The 9,203-nt window shown below is 67.2% G+C and overlaps 1 protein-coding gene across 1 annotated transcript in view; it reads right to left on the minus strand.

Moving 5' to 3' along the window:
• Positions 1–9,203, minus strand: part of MUC5AC (mucin 5AC, oligomeric mucus/gel-forming) — a 29,684-nt gene that overhangs the window by 2,130 nt on the left and 18,351 nt on the right. The window contains exons 28-42 of the mRNA XM_037731153.1: positions 8,832–9,020; positions 6,449–8,158; positions 5,992–6,191; positions 5,302–5,476; positions 4,624–4,874; positions 4,318–4,501; positions 3,728–3,965; positions 3,008–3,186; positions 2,607–2,694; positions 2,387–2,490; positions 2,201–2,232; positions 1,481–1,652; positions 1,135–1,236; positions 826–863; positions 96–218 (exon numbers count right to left, since the gene is read on the minus strand). Of these exons, the coding sequence (XP_037587081.1) occupies positions 96–218; positions 826–863; positions 1,135–1,236; positions 1,481–1,652; positions 2,201–2,232; positions 2,387–2,490; positions 2,607–2,694; positions 3,008–3,186; positions 3,728–3,965; positions 4,318–4,501; positions 4,624–4,874; positions 5,302–5,476; positions 5,992–6,191; positions 6,449–8,158; positions 8,832–9,020 (3,785 nt within the window). The remainder of the gene's footprint in view (positions 1–95; positions 219–825; positions 864–1,134; positions 1,237–1,480; positions 1,653–2,200; positions 2,233–2,386; positions 2,491–2,606; positions 2,695–3,007; positions 3,187–3,727; positions 3,966–4,317; positions 4,502–4,623; positions 4,875–5,301; positions 5,477–5,991; positions 6,192–6,448; positions 8,159–8,831; positions 9,021–9,203) is intronic.

Consider the following 9,203-nt stretch of genomic DNA (forward strand, 5'->3'; position numbering starts at 1 on the left):
TGGGGGCAGGGCAGGTGGGGGCAGGGTGGGGGCCAGGGCAGGGTGGGGGCAGGGCAGGGGCCAGGGCGGGTGGGGGCAGGATGGCGGTCACTCACCATGGGGCAGTGTGTGTTGCAGATCTGGGTCTCACAGCTGACTACAAATGAGGCCGACAGGGGACCGCCCGGCAGCTCACACCTGCAGGTTTCGCACAGGCTCGAGGAGACCACAGCGCCGGGCTGGGGAGGGCCATGGCAGCAGAGTCAATCAGGGTAGGCCCTGGGGCAGAGCCGCCCCTGCCTCCCCACTGGCCTGCTGCCCCCACCTTCCCAGACATCCCCCTCCAGGCCAATTTCTGCCAGGCCGACCTGCCCCCTGGGGTGACTCCTGATGGCAGGTCCTGGTGCAGAGGTCACTGCCCAGGGTCCCCATCCCCAAGGCAGAGTCCCACGCTGCAACCCCGTGGGTAGGCTGGCTAGCAAGGCCACATGCTCTGCAGGGCCACAGGACACAGAGCCACAGGATCCAGGCCTGGCTGCACTGAGGTGCCAGGAGAGGCAAGCCCCTCAGAGCCAGGTGGGCCAGGGTGTAGACGTCCACATTTCCCGGCCCTGGGGTTGCCTCCGGCCTCAGCCACACTTGATTGTGGGCTGTCTCCTGAGAGACTCCGGTCCCTGGCCCCCGCTGGGTCGTCAGGCTCTCAGTTCGCCCCCACTGCTCCCAAGTCTACCTGGGCCCAGGATCTACAGGAAGCTCCGTCCCTGCGGGGGCCTGTGGGGGCGGCTGGAGGGGGCCTGTGGGGGCGGCTGTGGGGGCCTGTGGGGGTCTGAGCCCTGTGGCCTTTACCTGGTACAGGGTCCCGTTGACGCTGCACACTGTCCAGCCTGCCCAGGAGAAGACGAGCAGCTGCAGCCCCCGCCAGAAACCCAGCCCCCCCTCCCCTCGCCCTCAGCATCCCCGCCCCTCAGCCTCCTGGGCGCCCCGTTCCTGGGCTCACCACTGCAGTTTCTCAAGCCTCGTCTCTGCGGAAGGCTCAGCCCAGAGCCACAGACAGGCCGTGGACAAGCCGCAGTGGCATCTGGCTCTGCCCCGCAAAATCCCGGGTGGAGTCCCCAGCCCACGGCCCCCGGAACAGTCCCAGTCCTGGCCACTCACTGCAGTTTTGGACCGGGCAGCAGCCTCCCTCCTCGTGGGTCAGGATCTCGCGAGCGCCCTCGGGACAGCCCACGGGTGGGGGGCAGTGGCTGGAGTTGCAGGCTGTGGGGCGGGAAGGAGGCAGTTGGGATTCCATCCCCACCCCCACCCAAGGGCGACCCCAGGGGTCTCCAGGATTGCGGACTGTCCAGATGGCCTGCTGGGGGGTCTCCAGGTGAGGCTGTGGCAGGAGGGTAGGAGGGGACGCCCTCTCGGGCACTGCCCCCAGGTGCACGGCCCAGGGCAGCAGCAAAGGTGGGCTCCCGTTCACGCTCCACGCCATGTCCCCACCCAGCGAAGGACTTACCGCAGCTGTACTGGGGGCAGCACTGGCCGGCCTGCGGGGCTGCAGGCACAGGCACGAAGCCGGGCAGGGCGCAGGCAGGGGGTGGCGGGCAGGGCTTGGGCCGGCAGGTCAGCGTCCAGGTGGCCGACTCGCACGTGCACTCCTGGCAGTCCATGTTGACAGTGTGGCCCACCTGCAAGGCAGAGGCTGGAGGTCCAGCTCCCGCAGCGGCCCCACCCCGGGGTGCAGCAGCCAGGCGGGCTTATGCAGGGCGGGGGCAGCCCAGTGCGGAGGCCGTGCAGCCTGCGGCCAAGGACCTCACAGGAGCGGGGCTTCGAAAGTACAGGGGGCGGCCCACGGGCAGGCACGGAGCTCTGCAAGGCGGGCCGGCTGTGGGGCGACCGGCCCACATCCCCCACCTCACACCTCCAAAGCCTCAGCTGGGCAGAAGGGCGTCGCGAGCAAGGGAAGGGCACTGCCAGCCTCAGGGCCGGCGCCCACACAGCAGCACCAGGGCAGAGGCCCTGCACAGTCCTGCACTTCCAGGGCAGGCACCTGGGAAGGGAGCTCCAAGTCTTTCAGGGAGCCTGGCTCCTCCCACGGCCCTTGCTCTGGGCCTGTCTCAGAGAGGACACCTGACCCCTGAGCCCCATCTGACTGTTTCTGAGGCCAGTGTTTCAAGAGCCTCCCTCCTCAAGCCCTTGGACCCCAGGGCCCCCTCGGGCCGCCCCGGCCACTCACCTCCACTGGTTCTCCGTGGGGCCCCAGACACCCTGGCAGGAGAGAGAGCTGAGGTCACTGGGGGGCAGCCGCCCAACACAGGTGAGGGGCAGGGTCCTGTGTCGGGCTGGGGCAGACCCCAGGGCCTGGCCAACAGTCACAGGCCCTGTCCTGCCATACCACCCAGCCCAGGCAGGGGGCACGTACGGGTGCAGCTCCTGGGCACGCAGACTTGGGCACTGGTGCTGAAGAGGATCATGCCCTCCGGGCAGAAGCAGCCTTCAGTGATGGGGCCAGCCTCCTGCAGAGCTCTGTGGAGAGTGAGCTGGGGGTTAGTGGGTGGGTGTTCTCTTTCCCTCTAGGTGGGAAGGGCCCCAGCCTGGGAGCGGGAGAGGCAGGGAGCTGGGCCAGGAGGGAGGGCACCTACGCAAGGCCAGCGCTGTCGTTCCCGTGGCAGTAGGAGGGGCTGGTCGGGCCGCAGGGTAGGTACACAGTGTTGGTGGGGCAGGTGAACGCTGCTGGGAGGGGAAGCCATGCCTGAGAGGGCAGGAGGGCACCCACCCAGAGCCACACGGGCCGCTGGGCACTGGCACCTGCTCTGGAGCTTTCCTGAGCCACCCTCGAGCCCAGGCCTGGCCACAGCCACCCATGCCCGGCGCCCCAATGTGGATGCCCTCCTTTCTCCCTGGGGAACTGGGTGCACTCTGCCCTGGGGCCGCCCCTCCTCCTCCGGGTCCCACCCTGTCGGCCCGAGCCCACCCTGAAGGTGTGCCGGGGGTGCCAGCGCCCCTCACAAGTGACAGGCCCCGAGGAGGCGGCCTCACTCACAGCACGTGTGGTTGGTGTGGCCTCTCCAGTCGACGCAGATGCCCTGGGACGCGCAGAGCGCCGCGTACAGCTCCAGGCTGGAGCACACCACATCCAGGTCGGTCATGTGGCACTGGTCGAAGGCACAGCCCTCGTAGAAGGGCAGTGGCGGGATCACAGTGTGGCATGGCTCAAAGACCCTGTGGGGGGATGGGCAGGGCGCTGGGTGTGGCCTCTCCGGCCACCCACCTGCTCCACGTCAGGCTCCCAGGCTTCGGGACAGACCCCAGGCGAGGCGAGCCCCCGGCAGCGGCTGCTGTGCAGCCCCCCAGCCACTCTCGCCCTGACAGGTTCCTTCTGCACATTCTGTGCACCTGGGGGCTGGGGTCGGGGACCAGATGCTATCATCCATTTCTTTCTGCAAGTTCTTCTTCCTGAGGCTCCCCCTCACCCCGAAAACCTGGGAGCTGCTGAGGGGCAGTGACCGATGGCCCCGTCCACGTGCCTGAGCCAGCAGAGAGCCTCAGAGACGGCCCGGCCAGCCCTGGCCACCTCTTAGCAGCATTCCAGCCACGACCACCTCTGCCCGGCACCCTCCCCTCCCCAGCCCCTCCCCAGCACCTGCCCCTCCTCTGCCTGCTGCACCAGCAGCTCCAAAGCCCTCTGAAAACTGCAGCTCTTGGAAGGGTGGGGCCGGGGGGCTGTCGCGCTGACCCTCCCTCCCTTGCACCCGAGTCTCACTTGCTCAGAATCAGCCGGCAGATGGGTGCTGGAGGGCACGGAGCAGGCGGGGTGGTGGGCCTGAATGTGGTGGGCCTGGCGGTGGTGAGCCCGGCGGGGGTGGGTGCTGGGCGGGGACCATGGCAGGCTGGCTGGCCGGGGACGCTCACATTCCAGAGGCCGGCCATCTCCGAGCAGGAAGTGGCCACCCGTCCTCCTGGCATGCGGCACTCGTCCTTACGGTCGTTGGTACACGTGCCTGGGCAGGCGTGGTGGGGTCAGGCCGCTGGACAGCGGAGTCGGCAGACCCAGCCCTGTGGAGCTCAGCACCCGCAGCTGGGGGACCCAACCCTGGTGTCTCAGGGTCACCCTTAGGTGGACTGTAGCGGGGCCGCCCTGTGCCTCGGTGACCCCCAAGGACGACCCTGGGGCAGCCTCCATGGTACCGGCGAGCGGTGGGCACCGGCAGGTGTGAGCCTCAGTGGTGAGGCCCGCACCAGGAAGAGCAGTCAGGAAGCAGAGACGCCGGCACGCCGGCATGCAGCAGCCTCGCCCCCGCCCGCCCTCCCCCCACGAACGCCGGACGCTGCTCTGGAGCCCCACAGCCTCACCACACTGGCCCTCGGTGTTGTTGGCAAACGTGCTGAAGGGCACCTCCACGGAGAAGATGAGGCCAGAGAACATGACCCGCACGCCCAGCTCTGGGATGGCCGCATACATCTTGATGCCCACGCGGGAGACCACGATGCCGTCTTTCTGGAAGCCGGGGCTGACCACCCTGTTGTTGAAGATGATCTGGACGCAGGGCGCCGCGGACAGGAAGCAGAAGGCGGGTGGGCGGGTGGTCAGCTGCTGCTCAGACTGGTGTGGGTAAAGCCCTGCCCCCCACCACCTCCCGGCACACCGGGCGCCCCCACCTCGTTGGTCATCACCCCGCGGACTGGCCTGCGGGTCAGCACCACGCGGTCCTGCCGGTACTCCAGGATGATGGACCTCGGGCAGGAGAGCCCATCCTCCGCATTGCAGAAATAGTTGTCGACGAGGACGCGGAAGTGGCCGAACACGGGCACGATCTGCTGCACCAGCACATAGGTGCAGTTCTCCAGGAAGGTGTAGTAGGTGCCGTCGAAGGTGATGTAGTGCGGGTCGCCCCAGCCGCTGCACACACCTGCATGGCCAGGGCAGCGTGACGGGCAGCTCGGGCGGCTGCACCTCAGCCCCGGGGCTGTCTCTCTCCCACAGGCCACGTCCGTCCCTGCCCCCCCACCGGGTGGCCTCACGGGGCGCACGAGACCCTCCCTGTCATCAGAACACAGCACCTGCACGGAGCTCCATCGGGCGGGCGCTTGACAAGGCCCGAGCGAGGCAGAGACAGACCCTCCGCCTTCCCCGGCCCGGCTGCTCGGGGCTCACAGGGCTCCACTCAGCACCCCTAAGCAGGAGGCTCCGCCCCACACAGCCTGGCCTGGATGCTGGAAAGTCCTTCCTGCTGTCCAACCCAGTTCCTTTCTGCTTCAGCCCAGCCCCCTCCTCTGCCCCACCCATTTCCGCCTGAGGGGAGAGGCCTGCCCGGCTCCCACCTGCCCTCCACTCACACTGGCACTGGTACTGCTGGCAGCAGCCGTCCTGCTCAGCCACCTTCAGGGCCGGGTACCCGTTGGCGCACGTGGGCTTCTCCACCCTCGGGCACGTGCGCGGGCGCAGAGAGATGACGTTGTGGCCCTCGCAGGTGGCCTCGGAGCAGCTGGGCATGGGCCAGGTCTCCCCTTTCTACAGAAGCACAGAGCTGCAGGCTCAAGCCTCTCCCAGTCTCTGGGGCAGCCCTCGGCTCTCAGGGTCACAGTCCTGAGAGTCCGGTGTGGGGACAGGGGAGGGTGGCTGCTCCCCAGTCTCCTTCCTGCTCCACCCTCACCACCCACCCCAGACACCGAGCTGGCCGGGGGCAGGGGCCTCTGGTGTGGGAGTTGCCCCCACCCCCACCGGCCCGGCCACACGCCCTGGCTGTGCCGCTGCGGCCTCAGCGTCCTCCAGCTGCCCTGGCCTTGGCTGTCCTCAGCACAGCCTCAGCCTCAAGCCCCACAAGCCCAGAGTCTGCAAAACAAGTGCCTGGGAAGTCCGGGGGGTCAGAGACCCCGGCTACAGCAGGGCCCTCTCCCAATGGCCAGGCAGCTTCACTGGGGCCAGCCACCTTCTCAAGAACCTGCAGCTGAAGTCTATTTGCAAACACACTCAGGATCCCTGCAGTGGCCTCCAAGCCTTCAGAAGGGTGGGAAGTAGGGGATTACCTTTCTGGGGGGCACCGCATTGGGGCATCCCAGCTCGGTGACGGGCTCAGAGGTGGCTGTGGAAGGGGACGTGGCCGGGGCAGGCGGCAGCGTGGTGGACGGGCAGTCGCTGTCGACCTCTCTGACCACTTGGCAGTCCTGGCTGCACACAGCATAGTAGCAGTGGCCGGCGAGGTCTCTGTGGCGGTATATGGTGGACCCTGCAGGAGGAGGGCACATGGCAGGCTTTAGCGGAGCCCTGCTCAGAGAAGAGGCAAAAACCCCTCGGTGAGCCTGAGGGGCTCTTTCTACCCACTGGGGAATGGGAAAAAGCTTCAGAAAACGCAAGCAGCCGCTCTGTGACAATTAGCTTGTGCCACAAAGGCAGAGAATCCACCCATCTCCATCACAGCCTGGCGTTCCCGGACGAAACACTGACCAGGGTGGGCTCAGAGAGAATCACAAAAGAAAAACGAACCTGCGGGGTACAGCTGACCAGCCACGTTGCAGAAGCAGGTTGGGGTGGTGTAAGCCACAGAGCTCGGTGCCACAGACGGGGATGCCACGGAGGTGGATGGCACAATGGTGGACGGCACAATGGTGGACGGCACGAAGGTGGATGGGGAAGGAGGTGTGGTAGTGGTAGAAGTCCCATAGGGAGAAATGGAGGTCATGGGGCAGCCTTTGGGGGTCCCGCAGCAGAGCACGCGCACCTCGTAGTTGAGGCACATCTTGAAGGGCCCCTGCTGGTCCTGGTTCCGGCACACCAGGCCCTCCTGGCGGCTGCACTGCACCACCTGGCCCAGGTGTTCGATGCTCACGTCCGGGTGGCTCTCGGCTCGGCACTGGATCCTGGCGATGTCCTCAGGTCGGCGGCAGACTCTCTCCCCGCTCCGGATGATGTTCCTGTAGGTTTCCTCGTCTCCCCCGTGGGGCCCGGGGGACGGGAAGTCCACGTCGAACCACTTGGTCCAGCTGCAGCGGGGCTGACAGTCTCTGGTGACTGGTCGGGTGTGGGTGCCGTGCGTGACGCTGGTTGCTGTGGAGGTGGCTGTGGGGTGCGGTGCGGAGGCCGAGGGCACGTGTGTGGTTGAGGTGGCCTGGGTCCTGGCGCCAGTTCGATGTGGGGTCATCTGTGTGGTTGTGGCTGTCTTGGGCGTTCTGGTGACGTCTCTACACACGTCCACCGTCTGGCAGCACTGGATGCGGATCTGGTAGTTGTAGCAGATGGGCGGGAGCTGGTTCTTGTTGAGGCAAATCAGGCCCTCCGTGGGGCTGCAGGTGACGTCCTGCCCCAGCTCTGCCAGCGGCGTGTTGGGGAAGCTCTCCGCCCGGCACTGCACCCCTCGAGGATGTTCACAGAACTTGTATCCTTTGGCTCTCAGATTCTGAAATGTGTCAAAATCTCCGCTACTTATGCTGGGACCCGGGTAGCTGCCATCAATCCACTCCGTCCAGGTGCAGAACTCCTGCAGGCAGGAGACCGTGCTGGGCTCGGGAGGGGCGGTCTTGCGGGAGACCGCTGAGGTCCCTGGCGCTGTGGCCGGCGTGGACGACGTGGCCGGCCCTGACGAAGGGCTGGGAGCTGAGACAGGTGTTTCCACAGATGAAGTAGTGCCTGGGGCGGGTGTTGTCCTGGCTGTAGAAAGATTCCCAGGGCCAGGTGTGCTGCTGGGGGCAGAGGAGGCTGAGGTCCAGGTCTCGGTGGTCTTGGAGGTGGCTGGAAGGGTGGTCGGGGCTGTGCTGGCGGTGGAGCAGGTCAGGGGCGTGCAGCACAGCACACGGACCTGGTAGTTGTGGCAGAGCCCAGACGCCTGCTCCCTGTTAAGGCAGATCAGCCCCACGCCCGGGCTGCACAGCACACGCTGACCCAGGGCTTGGAGCGGCACCCCAGGTGCGTCCTCCGCTCGGCACTCCACCGACCTGGGCGCCATGCACACCGGGTACCCATGAGCGCGGAGGTTCTCCAGCGTGTCAAAGTCACCGCTGTCCACGCCCCGTCCAGGACGGCTGATGTCCAGCCACGGCGACCACAGGCACTCCTCCCCACAGGCTGGCTGCGGCGAGGCGGAGGCTGTGGACGGCCTCGTCCTGGGAGAAGTGCCCGCTGTGGTGGACCAGGCGCTGCTGGGGGGGCCCGTGTGCGCCTTGCTTGGGCTGGTGCTGGGGGCAGGCGTGGAGCTCACAACTACGGGCAGAAAAGAAGGCAGTTAAGCATCAGAGGCCGGCACTCGGGGGCCACCCCGCCCTCCCTGTGGCCGTCAGCAGTCTGGGGCCATGCCAGCGGGCTTGTCTGCCTGTCCCCACCCACGACCCCTGCCCAGAACCTGCGTGGGTGGCACAGGTGCTGAAGAGCCAGGCAAACTGTGTTTAAAGAAAGCAGCTCCCAGGCCATGCCCTGAGCAGGGTCCACACATCTGCACCCCAGAAAGCCAGCATTCTGGAGCTTTCTACTCTCAGAGAACTCAGATGATGCCTTGGGACCCTGAGACATCCCTAGGGGAGGGTGAGGACGAAGGGGTACCTGCGCTCCGAGCACTGTGAGGGAAGCCATGGCCATGCATCCCTGGGGCCAGCCTGGGCTGCCAGACCCCCCATACCCCCATGAGGCCAGGCCCAGGAGCTGCTGAGGGCAGGAGTGTGGGTGCTGGGCCTGCCTGGGAGACTTGGAGGCTGGGCCCTCCCCACTGCTGGTGGCCCGTGGGGAAATGGCAGGTCCTCCCTGAGCGAACACCCTGCTCCTGGCCCCTTCTCGATCCCCAGGGGCTGCCACCCATGCCCAGTGCTGGCGAGAGCACCTGTGCCAGGCACTGGGAGGGCTCCCCCGGGCGCCTGGGGCCCTTTGGCCACATTTGCCTTACCGAGCGGAGGTGTGGAGAAGGAGAAGGTGGTTGTGGGCGCGGGGGTGGGGGGGCTGCAGGGGTAGACCCTCCTCTCGATGGTGCCATTGTCCCCGCAGCGGGCGGAGATGCAGCCGCCCATGCCGTCCGTGGTGTGGTAGATGACATCCCCGGGCCGGAAGCGCTGCCCGCCATAGCTGCAGACACAGGCTGTGGGGACAGATGGGCCAGGCCCATCAGAGACTGGGCGCGGGCAAAACCCTGGACCCCGGCCCCCCAGCCTACCAGCCACAGAGACCCCGGACCCCAGCCCCCCCAGCCTGCCGGCCGCAGAGACCCCGGACCCCAGCCCCCACAGCCTGCCGGCCGCAGAGACCCCGGACCCCAGCCCCC

Source organism: Cebus imitator, unplaced genomic scaffold (assembly GCF_001604975.1).
Source record: "Cebus imitator isolate Cc_AM_T3 unplaced genomic scaffold, Cebus_imitator-1.0 Scaffold384, whole genome shotgun sequence".
Classification (NCBI taxonomy): domain Eukaryota; kingdom Metazoa; phylum Chordata; class Mammalia; order Primates; family Cebidae; genus Cebus; species Cebus imitator.